This window comes from Sparus aurata, chromosome 2 (assembly GCF_900880675.1).
Source record: "Sparus aurata chromosome 2, fSpaAur1.1, whole genome shotgun sequence".
Lineage (NCBI taxonomy): Eukaryota > Metazoa > Chordata > Actinopteri > Spariformes > Sparidae > Sparus > Sparus aurata.
In genome coordinates this window covers 29,707,217-29,728,600 of record NC_044188.1, presented here as the reverse complement: position 1 = coordinate 29,728,600, position 21,384 = coordinate 29,707,217, and the positions used below count along the sequence as shown (strand labels likewise).

At 43.1% G+C, this 21,384-nt stretch overlaps 1 protein-coding gene across 3 annotated transcripts in view; it reads right to left on the bottom strand.

Annotated features, from left to right (window-relative positions):
- Positions 1–20,568, bottom strand: part of ecel1 (endothelin converting enzyme-like 1) — a 49,320-nt gene extending 28,752 nt beyond the window's left edge. For all 3 annotated transcript variants that reach the window (XR_003982590.1, XM_030406625.1, XM_030406640.1), the window contains exons 1-6: positions 20,361–20,568; positions 10,933–12,130; positions 9,831–9,899; positions 9,235–9,345; positions 9,025–9,117; positions 6,853–6,977 (exon numbers count right to left, since the gene is read on the bottom strand). Coding sequence is in view for 2 of the 3 variants with exons in the window: in XM_030406625.1 (XP_030262485.1) it covers positions 6,853–6,977; positions 9,025–9,117; positions 9,235–9,345; positions 9,831–9,899; positions 10,933–11,790 (1,256 nt within the window). In the remaining variant the exon portion in view is untranslated. The remainder of the gene's footprint in view (positions 1–6,852; positions 6,978–9,024; positions 9,118–9,234; positions 9,346–9,830; positions 9,900–10,932; positions 12,131–20,360) is intronic.
- Positions 20,569–21,384: the final 816 nt, after the last annotated feature.

Here is a 21,384-nt window from a genome sequence, read left to right as displayed (position 1 = left end):
TCAAACTGCGCAGCCCAAACACTCACACAAAATCACACACAGCCAAATCGCACACGATTGAGGGATAGAGGGAGAAAAGAGAGTGGTGGCAGAGGGGGGAGTGTTTGAGAGAGACGCTGGTTTTGTCATTATGCTTTCCCCTTCATTGAGGCCTGCTCATCTGGCTAATGGGATTGGCTGCAGTCACTACAGTGTGTGGGGACCGCACACATACACACACACACACACACATACACACAATAGAGTAAGGAGGGAGAAGGAATAAAAGAAAGATGGATGGAGGATGAGTAGATGAAGAGTCACTGTTCTTGTCAGTCGACTTGTCTGAACGGAAAGCCATCAATGTGCGAACATTGGATGGGTGGAGAGACAGAACAATGGAAAGAAGGACTTGGTCAATAGATGCCTATAACGATGGAGAGTGTTTATTCTCACAGATGAGGGGACTGAGAAATGGACGGAGGGATTTAGATTGATAGCTGGAGTTGTCAATAGCTAACCTCAAATCACTGTGAATGAAGAAGAGAGGGGGAGAAAAGAAATGATCCTTACGAGGAGAATGATGAGTAGCGACAGGAAAGGAGGAGGACGGATGAAGACCTGGGATTTTAACAGGAAGGGAGGTTAAAAAACTGGTGGAGGACCGTCGCAACAAAGAGAACACGGGGTGGGAGAAAGTATGAAAGGGAAGGTGTGAGGAAGACGAGAGACGACAGGAGACGAAAAATGAAGGAAGTCAAAAGAAGGAAAGCAGGACAGTAGAAGGAGGGGTGATGCATTCATTTTTAATCATGCGCCCTGTCATCCTGAAACACAGACGGATGAAGCGGAGCAGCTCTTCTATTCTCTTGTCTGTCACCTTTTCACCTCTCCGAGTAAAACTTCTCACCGCTGCTCCATTTTAACAAGAATCCAGGTTTTCCTCCTCCTGTTTTTTGCATCGATACAATTGTCAGTTTGTTGCAGCCTCTTCAACTGTGTTATATCTTCATGTGTGCCTGCCTTTTGACAGTATATGTGTGTGACGGTGTGTGTGTTTGTGTTTGAGTGAGTGTCAGAGTCCCGCAGAGTATGAAAGAGTACAAAAGAGTTTCTGTGCTCCATTAGTGGCCTTGAGAGGAAACAAACCTCGCCATCTGCTCTGCTGGACAATGATATGGGCAAACACCTCTGCCACAACCCCTGACTCACTCTGCACGAAGCCAAACAATGGTACTATCTTTGTCTGTGTGTGTGTGTGTGTGTGTGTGTTTTAAGCAGGGCTCATACGCTCTGTGTGGTCAGATGTGCAGGAGATTTATATGAACATAGAGATGCAACTCTTTGGTATTTGTTTTTTTCGCACATTTCATGACATTTCATACTCTTTGCTCAGCGGGGCCAGTGACCGGGCAATCATGTGGCTTTGTTAATCATGCGTGTTTTATCGAGCTCATGCCCTGATTCTATGAGAAAAAGCAACTCTTCATATCCCACATCAAGAAAAGAAATTGGCCAAAGGTCCAAGCTGTGCTTATGGAGCAGATGATGGATTTAAGGAAATTGGACGAGTTTACGTACTTTGATTGCTATTATATTATATAGTTGGTATTTCTGTATGTCATTTTATTCTTTTGGCATGCTAGAATCATAGTTCTAGAGATTACAATTTGAACAGACTCTCATGGTCCCCAGCTGGTGTGTCCTAATAACTTCTGTCCACTTTGTGTGACCAATTTATTGCTTATTTATGTATTTTCAGTTTATTTGACAGGGACAATACATGTAGGCGTTGTTACATCTAAACTATAATGCAAGCAATGCAATGCATATGGGACTTCTAGCTATGGGTAATTCGCAATCCTTGTCTCTGGGTAGACTTTTGAGGCATAAAACACATCATACGTCACATATGCATAAACAATAATATTACGTATTACTAAAACAGACAGAGACATGCAGCCTAGGACTATAACTACAACTAAGAATAACAACAATAGTGATGTTTGATAACATTTAGGATTAAGATATGATTTCTCATTTTCAAAAGTTTAAATGTGTCTGAAAAGACATATCATTATGAATCAAAATAGTAGAAGCTGGGATAGATTTGCAAAAAACAAGAGAGAAGAGTGGCCTGCCTCGGTAGCTCAGTTAGTAGAGCGAGCACCCTATGTGCGGAGGCTGTGGTGTCCTTACTGCAGTGTGACCTGTGGCCCTGAAACCACTTGTGATCTCTCCTCTCTCCATCATCACATTTCCTGTTACCCTGTTATCTAATCAAGCCATGGATAAGGCCAAAAGAAAAACAACAACGGAAAAAACCTCCAACATTTTATCTACACAAACACTGATAATAGTAAGTAAAGTTTCAAAACAACATATTGTAGGCCTGACATGCTGCAAATTCTGCTGATTTGTTAAGACATGGCACTGTATGCCTATGCTTACACGTAATTGCGGGCCCAGTTTAACATACAACCATAGTATTGGAATATGAGTCGAATTGTTCATTTATCGCTGTACCAAAGCAGAGCCTGTACACAGCCTACGAACATTGCTATAGATTCTTAGTCTTCTAAATGGAAACAATGCTATTGTTTGACATTGTTACTGATATTGAAAAGGAATTTCATTAGGATATGAATTACTAGGAAGAGTAAGCATACAGACATTTTACCCCAACCAAAAAAAAAGAGGCGTAAAAGAAGGACTATCTTTTTTTTCTGCAGGATTTTTTCTGAGTCAGGTTCAAATTCCCTGTGCACCAATGTAAGTGCAAACTTCAGCTTCATGGTGTTTGTGTGTATGGGTGTTGCAACAAGCTGTGCGACTCACAAATAACAGGCAGCGGTGGAAAGACCCCTTGATGTGAGGAACCGGGGCATTTTTAACACAGTCCTTATAGCTTTGCTAATGAGCGACACCCCCAGTATAACTGTGTATGTGTATGTGTTTGTGTGTGAGAACTTGCTATGCCAACCTTTGTTTAAACCCCCGATAAAGAACTTCCTGGGAGACAGAACCTGGAGACGGACTGGAGGTGGGAGGAAGATGAGAATGTGAAAGCCAGGAAGAGAAAGAGATTAAAAAAGTGAAAAAAGTGACGGGAGAAAAGAGTGAGAGAATGGAACAGGTGTGGAGGAGGATAAAAGGAAGTAGAGAAGTAGCAGACGAAGAGATGGATAGAAAACAATAGAGGAGATGCAGATGGAGAGAGGGGAGAGTGGTGCTCAGGGATTGAGGCAGAAATGGGGGAAGAGGGTTATGCATGCATGGAAAGATGTTGCGAGGGTAGAGAGGGAGACAGATGGAGAGCTGGGGAGCAGGGTACTGAAGAGAAAAGAGTTTGATGAAGAGAGGATGGAAATGAAGGAAAGACACTGACACGGTTAAAAAAAAGAAGAGTAAAAAACTTAAACGTTCAAAGTGCTGTCTCCCATCGTCACTGTATGGAAACTCATTCCCTCCAGGAATGAAAGTTAGAAATAGGAGGTATGAAGCCCAAACTATGATAGTGAATCATAGGTTCTTTGCCAATGTTAATGTATTATGAACTTGGACAAATATAATATAAAGCACATGCAGCAGACAGGGAGAGTTTAGAGGAGACTATTTATTATGGGAATGGTTGGATCCATTTTTGACCCACAATCTTCTAAGTATCTCAGTCATATGTAAATAACATTTAATCTTTTTCATTTCTTAAATTTCTTCTTACCTTTTAGTACAAGCAGTACTTAAAGTGGGCCGGTTCTTACCGGCATGCAGTATTGGCACTGCTACCTTGCACACTTACACTTTTTACAAGATGCGTGTACTGTTTTGTGTGCCTCCGCGCACCAGTCAAGTTCCTAAACTGTCGAATAATGGCAAGAACTTCTTTTTGCAGAACATTATTTTGTCACATTATAAGCTGACCTTTGACCTTCTTACATAAAGTGTCTTTCTATCCTATTAGGCCAGACATTTTGTCCCAATATGAAGAAGTTCCCTTAAGGCATTTCTGAGATTCACAAGAATGGTACTTACAGTAAGGACAGACAACCCGAAAACATGATCAGCTATCGCCGGCGCAGAGGTAGAAAAATTAAATAAGAGAGAATACAATGCATGACAGCCATAGTCCCTTAAAACTGTAGACTGTCCTGCTTTTAACCTGATGGTATGATCTCCATCATCACACGCGATAAGTCGAATGCACATACACATCAACACAATGTTCAGTCAGTGCAAGGAGTGCAAAGTGCAGAGAGAGAAAACAAGAGACAGAAGGAAAACAGCTCAGAAGGAGCCAAAATAATCTGGAAAATAAGGACCTATATAGTCTTTTCCTGTGAGGGGTAGCGTCTCTGGTGACCCTCCAGCTTCTCAAAAAAGATGCTCTATGCTCTATCCAAAACCCTCCCGCTCCCACACTACCTGCTTGCTAATGCGCTGCTCAACTCTCATGCTCTGCTCAACAACGATGACAAATTCATGTCCAGTTAGAGCTCTGAAGGGATGCCAGGTTTCCCCTCGAAACTAGAAACTGTTTTTTAACCCAAAAGTTAAGAAAGATATGTTGAGACTGGGTGAACGTGTGATCAAATGGAGAGAAGGCAGGATGTCAGATAGACACAGGTGGAGGGGAACAAAAGACAGGGAGAGAGGATGATTGAAACTTAGTGTAAAATCTATTACCGAAGCCATCAGGGGGGATGGATGGACGGACAACTCAAAGGGAAGATTGGTAAACAACAAGGGAAGAGACAGAGCGTGCGACCTGAGGAGAGGTGAACCCGGGCTAATGGATGTGACTGTGGTGAGGGTAGCTGTACTATTACAAAGAGGATTATGAATCCCTTAATGATATGACCCCAACTCAATGAGTATGCATGTCGGAGTGTTGTGATTAAAAAAGTACATTTCACAAAGAGGGGTGAGCAGCAGGAGAGCAGATAAAAGAGATAAGGGAAAATGGGAGCACAAAAAACCCGAAACAGAGAGTATAAATTTTGATATGGAGGAGATGTTTACACTGATGTGAGCTGAGCCAAATCACTGCAAAAAGAAAGATCCTATCTTTTGTTGTCGCTGATACAATTAAGCAGTGAAAAACACTACATTTCAAGTGAAGAATAACATTTATTTGTTTCCTGTAAAAAATGTAAATGGAGAGAGAAAAAAGAGCAAAAAAAAAGGCCGTACACTGAGTTAAAGCGGGGGGCAGAAAGCCTTTCTGTGTGATCCCAGTGGACATTTAAATAAAGGACAATACTGAAGATGTTGTTATACAATGTGTAAGTGTCACACTGGTTCTTTGTTGTGCAGGACAGATGGTAAACCCACATCCAAGCCCAGCTTTGGGCTCTCTTATGAAAGGTTCGGTTTTAACTGCTGGATATGACAGTCTTTCTGATTCTGTCCCAAGCACTGGAGCAGTGACTGGTCAACCTTTGGGGCTTTTTCATACACATGTGCTGGCTTGGCATGACTTGGTAGGTTCAATCATGATGGTTTGGGATTAATTACTATGTTGCTCCTGCTGCTTTGGTTACAAACATACCTCCTGTACGTTACTTAGGTGACTTACAGCTCAGAGGTTCAGTTAGAAGCTACAAAAGTCCTCTGATCCACACACTAGAAAACCTTTAGAAACATCTTCCTCTCTAGTCCCCTGCACAGATGTGAGCTAAGTATCATAACAAACACTTGTTTGAGGAGGAGGGGAATGCGCTTGGAGGTGGGTTGGGCGCACTTTGGCACCATTCTGGATTCAACGTTCGCAATTAAAGTGGGAAACGGAAACGCCAAACAGCATGGCATTCATCCACGGCACGGCTAAGAGTGCTAGCGGGAAGGCCCCATTGAAGGACTGAAGGACAGGTGGCTGTCCAGGCACCTCTGTCCATCTTAAAACAACTGGAGGAGATTTGCTGTTGTGAGAAACGTTTTGGTTTCAGCTCTGTCACCAACTGGTGAGTTATGAAATGTCTGAATAGGTTTTGCTGCTAGACAGACAGATGAACGGAGGGACGGACAGACGGACAGACAGACAGACATATATCCAGTCACCGACATAATTGACAAGCAAGTAATCCACCCGCGAGCCAGTCATCTGGCCAGTCAGCCATGCATGAGGGCTGACTGCTGTTGTGTATTTGTGTGTAGAGCACAGTGACTATTGGCGAGCTGTCAGTTACTGTGACACACACCCTGACGTACAGCAGCCCTCTAAGGCCTCCCCTGGAGTCTGTCAAGAAGAGGAAGGGGAAAGAAAGTGCGTTCTTGTGTGTGTGTGTGTGTGTATGTGTGCATGTGCTCGTTTTCTTCTTTTCCTTCTCCCCTCTTTTGTTCCAACCCTCTACCTCCCTTTCTACCCCTGCAGCGCGGACAGCTTTTGTGAGTCACTTAGGCCACTCTGTGTGTGTGTGTGTGTGTGCGCTCGGGTGTCCGTCCATGTGCGTCTGTCTGAGTCTGCAGGTGGTAGAAAAGTGTAGGTGTAGATCAATAATAATCAGCTGCAGCAGAACTAGGGGTTTACCCAGGAGTGACTCACTGCACACACAAACATGCACACATGCACAAATACACACAAATACATGCACAGCGCCACTCAAAAACCAATCTATACACCTCATGACACTGCGTGGTGGCCCAAACTATACTGACATCCCTTATACAAAGGCAATGCACACACACACACACACACACAAAACAACTTAAAACAAAAGCGCTTACTCATGCTCAAAAAGTACCGCCTCAAAAAAATTCCTGCGTCTAATTTCATCGATTTTCCATACACCTCAGCGCCCTCGTCCTTCTCCCCTCTCTGCCCTTCCACAATCCCTCCACCCCCCCACCCAGCCAACCGTTTTCTCCCTTCCTTACCTCTTTGAAGTGGTCTTGATGATGTCGGAGACTTTCTGTATGTAATCTGTGGCGAGCACCACGATCTCTTCATCCTCTGAGAAGTTGTCGTGGAAGATTCTGTCCAGCAGGCGTTTCCAGTGGAGCTATGGTGAGCGGAGGAGTGACACAGTGTCAGAGTCATAAAGAGTTATTCATTTCCCCCCCGTCCAAAAAAAAAAGTTGAATCCCAAACCACAACCTTCCCAGGATCACCTTACAGCTACTGGGCCTAATTTTTTCAGAAGTTTCACTAGTCTTTATTATTTTTATCATTATCATTGTTACTATTATTGTTGTTGTTGTTATAGTGGGAATGTTTTAACCACTATGTGGCATTCTCTATGACAAATGGGAGTCCTATGTCCAGTATTTCCAAATCTAATTGGAGCTGTGTCTGCTACTAGATCCAATCCCCAATTGAACATTGAGTCCTTCAAATGTTCATTACTAGAAATGACCTGGTAAACAGAACTTTAGGAGTTCAGAGGTTACTGTGGCCCGACCTCAATCAGTTCATTTTGTACTTCTAGACCTGTTCTGTTAGTAGACCTTGACCTGATGCATAAACAGGCTCAGAGCTCGTTGCTGACAGCAGGCAATTCAACAATGGCAGGCTACAGAGGCGCACAACAACAGAGGGAGAAGAAATACTGAAACAACATGATACACACAGAATCAAGCAAAGGCACAATTCCTTTCTGGAACACTCAAAGATGGCTAAAGAGCCAGTGTGTAGGATGTGGTTTCTTCTTGCAGTATGGCTGTAGAACCAATGGTGGCCGCTGTATCCATGCCTGGCAGATTAATTTAGCTCTCTGTTCACTTTTAGTTGCATTTTCTGTGTAGATCTCATCTTTATGAAATCATTTGTTACATTTCTTTATTTGATTTTTAGATTTTCAGAGGGCAAACCATGCATATGTTGAAATACATTTCTTACATTGCAACCTGATGTTTCTTTAGGTTAAATTTCCACTTCAACTTGTGTGTCCATTGTGCGTTGAAATGTCAACATGGTGCATGGGCCGATGTTTCTTACTGTAGTTTTACCTGCCCAGGCTTAAAACATGAAACAAAAGTTTAAGTTTACTTTAAGGGTAACAAAAGATGAAAATGTCGGGACCAGCTGCCTTAAATCTTCAACAGAGATCTATTCTATTGTGAATTTAATCATTTTACTTTTTTGGCAATTTCTTTGCTTTTTGGAAATGGTATATTATTGGTGGTGCTAGGTACTTGCCACTTTCAATTTTGAGTGACAGCACTCAAATATTTTACCGCATTTGGACTCCAAATCCAAGTTCAGGCTAATAAACAGCAGCATGATGATGAAGTCATTTGGCAGCATTAATTTTGCCTGCTTCAATCTATATCCTCTAATCTGCCCCAGCCGAGGACTCGCTTTTTTCTTTCAAGGGTCTCCCACATTCCTTTTTATTCCCAATCACTTTCACGCTTGTCTGTTTCCATGTGTGTAGTTTTTCTTGGCCACGAAACTCAGACTCAAACTCTCTCTGCCTCTCAGAACACAGCCCAGATTCCATTTCTCCTCCTTCCCTCCCTTCCCAATCCATCCCTCCCTCGACCATGAAACATCTTGAGGATTCTCTGTCAGTGTTCCCGCTGCTTCAGAAGAGAGCCCCCACCTTCTCCTCCCTGCTTCTGTCTACAGCGTCTTTCCCTCTGCTCTCCTCTCCCCTTCCTCCATCATTTCCAATACCCCCTCACGTCTCCTCGTTTTCTTCTTTTCCTTCTCCCCTCTTTTGTTCCAACCCTCTACCTCCCTTTCTACCCCTGCAGCGCGGACAGCTTTTGTGAGTCACTTAGGCCACTCTGTGTGTGTGTGTGTGTATCGCTCCCTCCATCCTCACACACACACACACACACACACACACACACACACACACACACACACACACACACACACACCTTCCCCTTGTGCGCTCACACACTTGCCACACTACTTAAAATGCTCAGTCGGAGTTCAAATCTTAATCCATCACGTCTGCTTCTACCCAAGTTGCATGTGCACACACACACCAGGTTTTGAATGATGTGTATTTTTATGTGCTGTGTGCATGTGTGTGTGTGTGTGTGTGTGTGTGTGTGTGTTTGTGTGTGTGTGTGTGTGTGTGTGTATGGAGCACTCACACTTGGAGCGATGCGCTGTAGCTGCCTGAGGGTGATACGGTTATACATGGTGCTGATGTCCTTTCTTTGGTCATCATATTCTGACACAGTGATCTGGAGAGAGAGGAGATTTTACTCAACACTGCGTAAACACACACACACACACACACACACACACACAAATCGACATCCACACACACATGCATGCACATATACATGCGATCAGCTCACATTGGCCAGACGGGTCTCCAGCTGTATAATCTCCTTGGACTTCTGTGTGGGGTCTTGCGCTCCCAGCATGCTCAGCAAGCGCTCCATCAGGGCCTTGTATGCCGCCAGGATCTGAGAAGGCACAATGATATCACCACTAATAGACAGGAGGTGCTGCGACATCATCAGTAATGGGTGGTGACGGGTGTGACATGTGGCAAAGTGGACAGGATAACAAAAGCACAGCGGGTGACAGAGGAAAACAGGTGGATTGATGAAGAGGAGAGGGAGACGAGTCAATAGGACAGAGGAGGAGGGAAAGGAGTGAGGAAAAAAGGGCAGTGGGAGGGGGAGATGAGAAGAAGCTTAACAAAAGAAAAAGTGAGGGAAAGGTAAAGATGATGTAGGAGGGCTAAAAGGTGGGAGGAAGAGAATGGATGGAGGCAAACAGGGCAAGGGGGGGAAAGAGGAATACAGGAAGAAACTAAGTGACGGAAGATGGAAGAGAGAGGGACGTATTATAAAAAGTGGGTGGACTAAAAGGGAAGAGGAATTAAAGGATGGCCGGTGATGACAGAAAGTGCCGCATTAAGAAGGAGGTAAGGAAGCGTGTTTACCTTCACACTGTCCTCGTCCTGTCCTAGGTAGAGGCTTCTCTCAGGCAGCGTGAGCCCCTCCTGATCAACCTGCGCACACACACACACACACACACACACACACACACACACACACACAGGGTCAAAACTCATGCTCTAATTAAATTTTTTCCGATGTGCAGTCACATATGCAATGCCAAGCCCTCAGCAGATGCATAATCAAAGGACTTGTTAATATTTCAATAATCTGTAATAATGCCAACCTTTACAAGCCACTCGACACACTGTAGGCTACACAAATGAATTATTTATAACATACAAATATTGCCCACACATCGAGTCATTCTTTGTGTCTTACCGATTTTTTAAATCTATTCTAAATCTCAGATATGGGCCAACAAATATTACTCAACCATAATATCGCTGCTGTTCAATTCAAACCACGCATCTCCAAGCGTGTTGATTTTGAGCTTCAGATATAGACTAAAGGATTAAGTACTCCTTCATGGCTTTTAGAAAATTCTACTTCTTAATCCTAACAAACCACTTTAAAGCTCATTTGATTATCTGAAAAATGAATCATCTGAAGCTGAACACAGGGCTCTTTCTTCTACTTATGAAAAGCTTGAAAAGACAACCTGGAGAAACATGTTTTCAAGGGGCAACGACACTACTGGAAATTAAGAGATAGTTGGTATGTTTTAGTTATTTTACAGTAAACCCTGTGGGGCTGCAGCTCCTGATTATTTTTCTTGAATAATCTGCTGAATAATTAATGATTGATTGACCATTTACTCACACCATAAAATGTCAAAAAATTGCAACAAATGCATACGTCAATTCAAGCTCAAAGTGTATTTTTTTTTTAATTGACAAATTGATTTATCATCTATCACTACCTGCACCTCTAGAAGCTTGAATTTTAGAATCTCTGATCACCGATGTGTTCCCACAGTTCAGAATGAACCTCCATGCTCCAGTTCATTCACTTGGATTTGAGGAGCTGATAAGGCACCTGACCTTAGTGTGCCAGTGCCCTGTTACTGTGCTGTTTCAGAGGAAACAGAACACAAGTGATGCTTTCACAAACATGCACTCAGTTCCCCAAAATGCTTTTACTCACCCTGATTGCGTTCCTGGAGGAGTTTTTGTCATCCACATTGACAGTGAGAGAGAAGAAGACTGCAGTGCTGTATACCCCCTGGGTCCTGTACAATAGCTCATTGAAGTCCGGCCTCTGCGGTGCATCCTCTCTCTCCCACCCGGCAGCAGCGGGAGGAGCACCCACTAGGTCCCACCCCCCGCAGCTGTCTATCACCTCCGTCATGGGGTCAGAACCCAACTTGTCGATCTCCTGGATATTGACGCAGGATCGATAGAACTCCTTGACCTTGCGCTCTGCTGAGTTGGGCCCGCGCCTTCTTATGGGCTCCAGCAGGAGGCGCTGCAGTTTCTCCTCATTGTGCTCTCCAATGGCCGTGATTATGCCATAGCTGAGCTTGTCCTCGGGGATGCCGTGGCGCCTTAGCCATCCGCCACAAGCAAAGGAGTAAAAGTCCTGGCAGGGCTGGATGGTTGGGTCAATGTTGGCCTGAACGAAGCGTGCTGCCCGCAACAGGGAGCGCTTTCGTTGGCAGTCCTGTCGGCACTGCGGGTCCTGCTGGGCATCCAGGGAAATGTACTTGAGTGCCAGCATGCTGCCCAAGATGACACACATGCCTGCTGCAAAGACCAGTGCTGAGAGGAGGCAGATTTCCCTCCGGCTCCATCGAGGAAGCCCTCCACTGCTGCTGGTGCTACTTAGATCTCGATTTCGACCATTGGACCAGGTCCCTCCCCTTGTACGCCCCATGTGACGGTCCAGACTGCCCCCTAGGTGAAGGGTCATACCATTGCTGAGGATATCACTGCTGTAGCGTCCGCCATATTTTACTTCCTGAAATTCATCATAGTGGGCAGTAAGTGAATATGTCTTCTCCATGGCAGTGGTCTGTCACTTGATATGAAGTAGCAGAAGGATGAAGCAAGTTGGATAAAAGAGGAGTTATTTATATGTTTAATGTAAAGTCATGACTACTTCTTCTGAGACAAAAGGGTGAACTGCCACTACAGGGCAAAACACTGAAGTGATGTTAAATTCCTGTTAGCTCTCTTTGGGCCAAGTCCCCTTTATTCTTTTTAAATCAAAAGCCGGCAGAGGGAGGGCCTCCCATTGTGCACGAGGGATCTTATGGGTATTGCTCTCTCTCTCATATTCTTCGTCTCTGCTCCCTTTCCATTTGTTCTCCTCTCCTCCCTCTCTCCAACCAGTTACAGGTCACCTGTCGATAAAAATAGAAATAAGATAGGGGAGGACTGTAAGAGAGATAGGAAATTGAATCCGCGATAACAACAGAAGAGAAAGACAAAATGGGGTCTCTTTGGGCACATTTCCCCCCACTTTGTCTTGAGTTGTTTGTCAGCTAAAGTTGTTGGATTGATTGGTGATAGTCATCCCTCGGGGAGACGATGTCCCTGGGTGACTCATGGCTTTGGATGGCTCAATGCAGACAGGAGCAGAGAGCTGAGCATCAGTTGGGCATGGAGAGGTGTGGCAATCACCATAACTTAGCTTGTGTCAGTCCAAATGGATGTATAACTTTATACTATTACAGAGGGACGGACAGAATTTATGTCCTCTGTCTCGTCAAACTGAGGAAACACACACACACACACACACACACACACACACACACACACACACACACTTACAGCACAGAGGGGATCAGCTGATCCTCTCTGGCGATTTTAAAGGAATAACAAGCTATTACATTACCAGCAGCTGCCAAATATAAATAATAAATCCCAGTCTTTTCTTTTACACTTCTATACTTCTTTTATACTTATGTGGTATATTTGATGTATATTTATGAAGGTATAACATTATTTATACATATTCAACAATATGGATTCACAGCATATACAGGAGTTCATGTCATGAGGCAAAAACACTGACAAAGACACACACCACACATTTTAGCTGTTTGCATTCTCCTTTACTTCTGCTGACTACATGTAGCCTGTAGGCGATATCACAGGCCTTTAGACGGAGAGCCTGAGTAATACATTGTTTTTTGGATCCTGTCCCAGTGTGAGTATGCAAGCCCTTGCACACGTGTGTGCGTGTGTGCGTGTGTGCGTGTGTGTGTGTGTGTGTGTGTGTGTGTGTGTTTTCAGTGGCTAGGCGCAGTGAACTTGCTGAAAGCTGTGAAGGCGATCTGTGAAAATTGATCTCTGTAATCTCCTCTGAGAATAGCGAACTTCAGCACTGATGTCTTTAATAAGCTTTCCCTTGCCTTATGGGAGTGCTTCATGTAGATAAGAATAGAGGAATAAGAAACAAAGAAGGGAAAAGATAAAGAAAAACTTAAGACACAAATAATGCATGTAGTGTTTACAGGTAAACACAGAGATGTGTAGTAGAAATCTTGGACTGTGAGAGATGGTTATACAAAAAATCACGAGGGACTGGTTGATGAGTGGTGAGTGGGTTAAGGTACTATGGTCTATGGGGAAAAAGGCATGACAGAAAGAATGCAGGCTAAATGGTCCATGGGTGCTACAGAGATTAAATTTATGTCTACCACTGCAGAGTTCTGGGATTCAAAAAATGTTTGTGTGATCCAACTCCTTGTCTCCCTTAACTCCATTTACACATGGTATATAGCTGCTCAGGTGCAGCACATTAAACAGCATGTAAAGGTAGTCAGGTTCAGTCCTTTTAGATGCTTATACGAGCCTTACTTTTCATTACCACTAACAACACATGTAGGCTACAATGCAAGTCTGTTGTCTTCTTCCCTCCTTCCCCTGCTGGAGCTCAGCCTGCCAACTGTTGTCAATCAAGTGCACACACGACCACACCCCTCCAGCTGCCCCAGACAAAAGGAGCATTTACGATATTTCCCCAAAGAATGCGTTTTCCCTTTTAATCATAAAAAAACAGTAGAAAATACATTCGTAATCATGATCAACAAAAGCGATCTATTGTTGCTGAGCTGCTGCAGCATGATCATGTGACTGTCTATAGGTCATTTTATTAGGTGTGTTTTTGCCGAAAACCGTGCACATATCGCAGCAAAAATGGGCAAGACTTGAAATTTTGAGCTCCCTTGATATGCACGCCAACAGTTTGGCTGGTCTAACCTGTTAACAACAAGAGAACCCAGTTAGAACGCAATCCTAGTGCAACTATGTTGCAACTGAAGGGTCCCACCTCGACCATGATGTGGCAGTTCTGTAGCTTGACCGGGCTGAGTAGATATTTGTAATCGTAGCCAAAGAGGAAAGCCAAAAAAGGCGTGTTGAACATTTTGTAACCAATTACCACCTTGTACTTTCCTAATTGTGCTCAGTTGCTCTGCAGAGCAACTCAAGTCTAACTGCACCTTTTTGCCTAATGAAGTTTCTATCACTGTTGGGGAATCTTGACACATTATCTACGACAGGTGAAAAAAGGGACTGGTGACGACATGTAGCACATGTCTGCTACATTCTTCCCATGCCAACAGTTGCAGTGATGACAAGTGCATTGCAGAGAGGACTGGGCTTTCCAAAGTGGATAGTGTGTCTCTGTGCGGTGTCATGGTCAATTCAACATATCATCCATCAATCCCCTGCCTTGTTACACACACACAAGCCCATGCACACACACACACACACACACACACTGACACGCAAACAATTACAGACATTCTGATTCTATGAAACGGTCACTTTGAGCACCTCATGCTCTTCAAGCATGAGCACATATTAATTGCTTCCATATATTCATGCTTGTATCCTGTGCAATCAGATTGTCTCAAAGCAATTTTTATTTATTTTCATATACTTTTCTAAAGTACAAGGTTAAAAACCATATGTGTATTACAGCTACGGGAGCAATTATTCTGTCCTCCTTGGTTGTATCTGTAAGTAAAACGGAAATAATGCATATAGTCTTAGCATTAATAATCATTACTTTTTTTGCGGCATCTTCACATTATTCTATTTTTATTGTTTCCTCTCTGCTTATGGCTCTTAAGCTGAATTTCTCCACTGAGGGATTAATAAAGTCAGATCTTTTCTGTCCTTTTAATAATGTCAATATTATGAATGTGAAGACTCCCTCTTGTCAAGTATTTTCCTTCTCTCTTTCAAATGCACATGCACTTGATCACATGTCACAACTCCTTAAGCATCATAATAAATTATAATACATGCACACACGCAAAAACACGCACACACGCACATTCTGAGTGGACACAGTGTATGGCTAATGGATTGGATCTTGTGGGCACCATCACAGAGAAAGGCATGCGTGATGAATGGCTATTTACCGAACATGACAGGGCCTAATATCTGAGAGTTATACTAATACTGCTGCACACACACACACACACACACACACACACACACACACACACACACTAAGAGCACATGTATGGACACCTGGTGATACATAGTGCTGTGTCAGATAAAGCATTTCCCATTCATCTTCCTAGCAACAGAAAATCACCCATTCAAGTGAACCACAATATCTACGAAAGTAACTTGACACTAAATCTACTTTTTTTGAGTAAACAATAAAGTTGAAGAAAGTTACATGTACAGTCACTGTGTTGTTCATAACAGGTTCATTAGAGGTTACCCTGGTCCGCTTAAGGTTAGGGTTAGGGTTAGATCAAATCAGGTCTTCCCATTCATTTTATTCAGTTAGTTAGTTAGTTAGTTAGTAAGTAAGTAAGTTCCGCATGGCTGCAGGAGGGTCTGAAAAAAAAAAAACACAGCCTGGCATCATGATGCTGTGGCCATGAATGACTGAAGTCACAGTGGAGTGTAATGTGTATTCACTCAGTTTGGCATTGTGCAGCACTTTAAAAAATGTTTTCTTCATCTGTGGATGTTGATGATCACTCTTGGACTGGAATGTTCAACCCTCTATGGCAGATGCATGACTGGAGAGGCAGAGTCACACAGGTCAGTAGCTGGGCACGTTATTTGGCATCGCTAAATCCTACAGAAGAAACACAACAGACATTTTTCTGTGCAGTGTGTTGTTTCACTTGCGATCATGCGGTTTGGGCTTGTGCTCCAGTTTAAAACACACTGTATGCTAGTAGCAAAACAACATAGCAGTTTTGCCTTCTGGCAAACTGATCAGTGTGGGTCCCAACATGTCACACACATGGACTGACACTCCCACACACCCACACAAAAACCTGCAGCGCTGGGCTGCACCATCTGATTTATCTGATTTAGTCACTCCGTTCTGACAGCACTGTAAGGACAAGTGAGAGTGTCATGGTATAATAGGTTGTTTTGAATTTGTGAGGTGCCGCATTTAAGTTCAAATGGGGCGTTTTTTTTGCTCACTTTGAAAGCAGAACAGAACTTTCTCTTATTCAGATTCAGATTTAAATTGTATTTATTCTAGACCACACATCATGGACTGGAGTAAAAACAAAAAACAATCTGATAGTACTGTGGTAAACAACCAGAACAGATCCTCAGCACAAGCTAAGTCATTTAAAGAGAGGCAGAACGTTACTCATAAATTTACCTAATTTACATACTAACAGAAAGTATAAGTTTAAACAGAAAGTTGTTTTTTTTCCCTTTCTTTATCTTCATGTTATTTTGGGAATTCTGTTAGTAGAAAAGTACCTCCTGTTTTTATAAATGAGATACTTTTCGAACCTAACTCCTAATCTTTAATTGACAATATAGATCACAGGACGACGTTCTCTGGAGCAGAGCCTTGCATTGGAAAAGGGATCCTGTAGGTCCTGTTGGACCCAGCGCAAATCTCATGGGAGGGGGTTGTTTTAACTTTGCTGGAGGTGGGAGTGGGCAGACAAAGATTAACATGGGATCCCGAGATTGCAAGCTAACTAGGGTCGATGGGTTGTCGAAGATTGCCCATCAATGAAATAACTCTTGACTGGTATTATCCAGTACACTAGGTTATTACAAGAAAACACACTCACTATCTGTAGGGCACTGTGTTCATTTACTGCTAGTACAAACCAAGCATGTCCTACTGCTGCAGCTTCACATTAAAAGCATTTTTCTGGCGTAATGCAAGTTCACTTTTATTTTGAAGTTGGCAAGTAGCGATACATTATTGGGTGAGTGTAGTACCTGTTCATCATAAATGTCACACAGCAAAACAACGGTCATTTTCTGCATCTTTTACAGGAAATCAGTTAAAGGGAGTAGTTTTATTCAATCTGTGAGAGTGATTGAACAACAAGGAGTTGTTAGATGAAGAGCTGCAGGTGACAGGCTGCACACCTTGGAAAGGTAGCCGACGCCCTTTTCCTCAACAACGTTCTCAGGTTATGTATAACCATTGAGTTCAAATCTGAAATTTTTCCCAATAGGTGCTTTTTTCTTTGACAACAAGTCAAATGAAAAAGAACTGGACCTTGTTGTGAAAAGTGTGCCAGCGTACTGACAAACAACTAAGTTTCACTTTGTTATTTGTGAAAGGTATGCATTTCTTTATTTATGACAAGCACTGTGTTTTCCTTGTGGGATGAGAGAAGGCACAAAATCAATTTAACTCTATTGTGCGGGAGTGTGTGTTATGGATGTATGCGGGTGCAAGCAGGAGTGGACACACACATCGCGGGAAACGGGCGGGAGTGGAACACACAGCAGGCAGGACCAGGGCTCAACTGCACATTTCCACCATCAAACATTTCTGATTCAACCAAATTTATGAAAAAAAAAAACAAACACATTTAACTTATATATGCCCAGCACCCATGGTGATATACGATCTCACCATTGGTATTTCTGCGATATACAAGTGGCATAACAGTTATACATTGCCTCGCTGAGTTTTGTTTCCTTCGCCCTGTAACCATCAGCTCTCTTTGATACTAATATATAATGGGTGTCTTCCTAACTCCCCATGCATCATATTATAACAGGTTGATGTTTAAACATTTAATGTATGCTTGAGGAATTTTAAATGCAACCTCTTGCTTCTCTACCCACTTATAATACATCTTCAGGAAAGATAAATGATGATCAATCAGTATAGGTCTCTGGGGACGGGGCAGGTTCACAGAGCTGTTATGGAGACTGCGAACGGATCACACTTCTTCAAAACACAAATGTAGAAGGTTCAGTGGAAAATGAGCTGTGCACAAATGGCTCAATATATAACTGTGCTTCAGACACGGATGGTGTGAGCTGATCGATTCGGTAACATCTGAGTGAAAGCATTTTCGAGAAAAGGAAAAAAATCCCCTAAAAGTTATATGAAATCCTCATTACAAGTGAAAACTATGTGTCGCCATAGACTTTTATTGCTTTAGGGGCTAACACACCAGCACCTTCAAATTGTTCCCCGTGGTCTGAGGGAGGAGTCAGATTTGTTGCCGTCACCGTCTAGTTGCATAGTTGCCAACAATACTGGAGGGCACATTAAGAAGACCATAAAATATGGCCGTTATACCAACTCTGCCAGTATAATTTACTGTGGAATCAATACTAAAAATACCTCTTCCACCTTCCTATCTGTAACCTGCTAAACCATCACCATGCATCTTCTGCAGTTTAACTACACACAAACCTAAATTTATTTGCCTTTAGCCGCTCATCTCTACCTTAAAACTACTCACAACAGATGTCAGCATCACTTTCCACACAGGCAAATTTACAACTTAACCATCACCATAAATTCACTGAGAGCAAACTCTTCTCCTCTACAGTTTGTGATGATATTTGGTTCACCAGAAATAAGGGCTTAGTGGGAAACTCTCTTCCTTTATCTCCTCTCAGACGAGTTACGTCACCTGAAAGCCCTCTATAAATGGGTTTATTATCCCCTAATCAAAGTGGTCACAGAGCCTGCCCCGAAAGCTTCATGGCACTCAGTGGGTTCAGCATGGGAGTCAGCCCCCTCGAGCCTTATCGCCGGTCGCCAGAGGCTGCAGTAGAGCGCTATGGCGTGTTTGTATGGACTACAGATTTGGACACACAGCTCAACGGTCCCATATAGAACCAGGAGACGCTTCTTCGGCTTGTACCGGAGCAGAACCTCCTTTGTGCTGCTACTCAAAACTGTTCAAGTGTAGTGTGTCTGTATGAAATCCCACGTGAGCAACATAAAAATACTTTTAAAAAAAAGCACATTGGGAGCTTTATTTGTATCCTGTGATTAAGACAGAGTTTGAGTCATTCTATGAAACACTTGAAGTGAAGAACCCTTGAAGAAGTCCTCCCTCCTGTCTCACACACAGAGGGAGGGAGAGAGAGGGAGAGAGAGGAGTGGTTCTTCATGAACAAGGTTACACACACACACACACACACACACACACACACACACACAAGAGTGACTAGCAGTGCTCACATACTGTAACTCCACCTTAATGACTCCACAAAAACGATTGAACAAGGTTTTTTTTGTACACTGTACCTGTCTTCATATCTGGGTGCCGAACTATCTTATCTTTTGTGGGCTGTCTTGTGCCAAATAACACATAATTGTATACATGTGCGTCTGGGCTTAATTTTTTTCTATTAGTTTCCCAACAAAGCGAAGAAGTATTCAGTCGCACCGATTCTACATAGGAGGAAACGCGTCTGTAGCTTTGAGGAGCGCATGAATACACTTCAGTAAGTAGTTCAGCGGTGAATATAGCGGTTGACATAGAAAGCGACTATTACGATTGCAAACTTTTGGGACCAGTGCAAAAACTCGCGGTGCGTAAATACGCAGAGCAGGCTGCTGCTGGTGCGCAAAAAAAAAAAAAAAACACGATTAGCGAGCAGAGGTATCAGCCAGTCCTACTTTTGCTTATGTTTTAAGCCCATTCGGCTTTCGCTTATGACGAAGTCTAATGGCGTTAATTAAGTTTTACCTGGCGAACCATCGCCAAAGACGCAAACAGACTGCATGGAAAGGGTAAAAAAAAAGTAAAAAAAAAAAAGTAAAAGAGTAGAATAGAAATAAACCCATGATATGATGAACAGTTAGTACAGATGTGTTATAACACACATAACACACATCTGTACAGTTGGTACAGATGTGTGCTAGAGACACAACACCCCTCCATATAAGTACAGTCAGTCAGTCAGTCAGCAGTAAGTAAAAGTAATTCGCAGACCGACTCAGCATCCTCACATACACTTGGATCATTTTTCTAGTCTTTTGTTCACTAGCCGACCGGATCCTCGAGGTTCACTGACCATTAAAAACGTGTCCACCCGTTCATTGACACCGTGAAGAAAAGACTAACAGCGGAGATAACGCGCGTAAAAATGAGTGGACACCTCTCATTAGCGTGTCGACTGCCAAGACGTGACTTCCAAGTTAAGCTGTGGTAGTTTTCTTTTCCTTCACCCTCCCTCTCCATAATTCTAAAAAAAAAACAAATAAAAAAACAAGAAAATATGTGAATTTAAAAGAGCCCTTATCCTGCTGTCACTCTGATTATACACTGGCTGGTGGAAGACGAGCGTCAGTGCGTGTGGACTGCCCCGGAGCGAAGGAAACTTGTGCCAAAAACACCTTACCTGTGGTGTCTCAATCAAAGCTGCCGGAGGGAACGTAAAAGTGCCGTTTGCTCTGAGTGCGCTGATAGAGGAGATCCACTCCGCTGACAGTCCGCCTGGATTATCCGGTCCCCCTCCAGAGGCTCCGCACCGCGCTCTGCCGCCGCTGCAGCCACACAGCCTCCGATGTATGGAGGAGAGAGGGAGGAAGAGGGGAGAGAGAGGGAGCGAGAGGAGTGGTCCTTCATTAACAAGGTAACACACACGCGCGCGCGCGCACACACACACACACACGCAAGCGCGCGCACACACACACGCACCCACACACACGCAGAAAGACGTTTATTCTTATGTCCACTGGCTGGGCTTTTTTTATGTGTCTCCCTTTGGTTGTGCTTTTAAATAATTGATTTGTGTGAGTGATTATGAAGCCAAATACACATTATATATTTATTTCGTAATAATTCCGGTTATTATTGTTAGTCTTTATTATTTATGGGAGAAGACTGGGATGAAACTCAGACTGTTGGTGCTCAATTCAGCGTCAGAACATCCTCAGTTCATGAGAACAAATGCCACCGCTAACTCCTGCACACTCATCAGACATTTCCATTCACATGAAAAGCAGACAAATGTTACCATAAACCTCTCAATGAAAGAAAGAAAAAACAGTGTATACCATAGTATTAATCCGTATTTGAATATATTCTGTCCCACCAGCTCAGAGAGAGAACATCAACCCATTCTTAAATGAATGAGCCTATTTCACTGATTGATGTTATTGGGCTGCAACCTTTAATGGCAAGCCTACAACCAAATCACAGAGTCAATTTTAATAAATCTCTCCGTATGGCCCGAAAATCACATGAACCAAACTAATCAAATCAAGGTTGACTAATATTATTATGCAAATCAGCCAAGTAACTAACTGGCTATTTCATTACCCTGAGTGTTCAGACAGAGTAAACAACAGGTACGTTCTCTCTTCTTCTTTTTTTTTTTTTTTAACCTTTTGTTTGTTTGTTTGTATCAAAAAAAGAAAAGT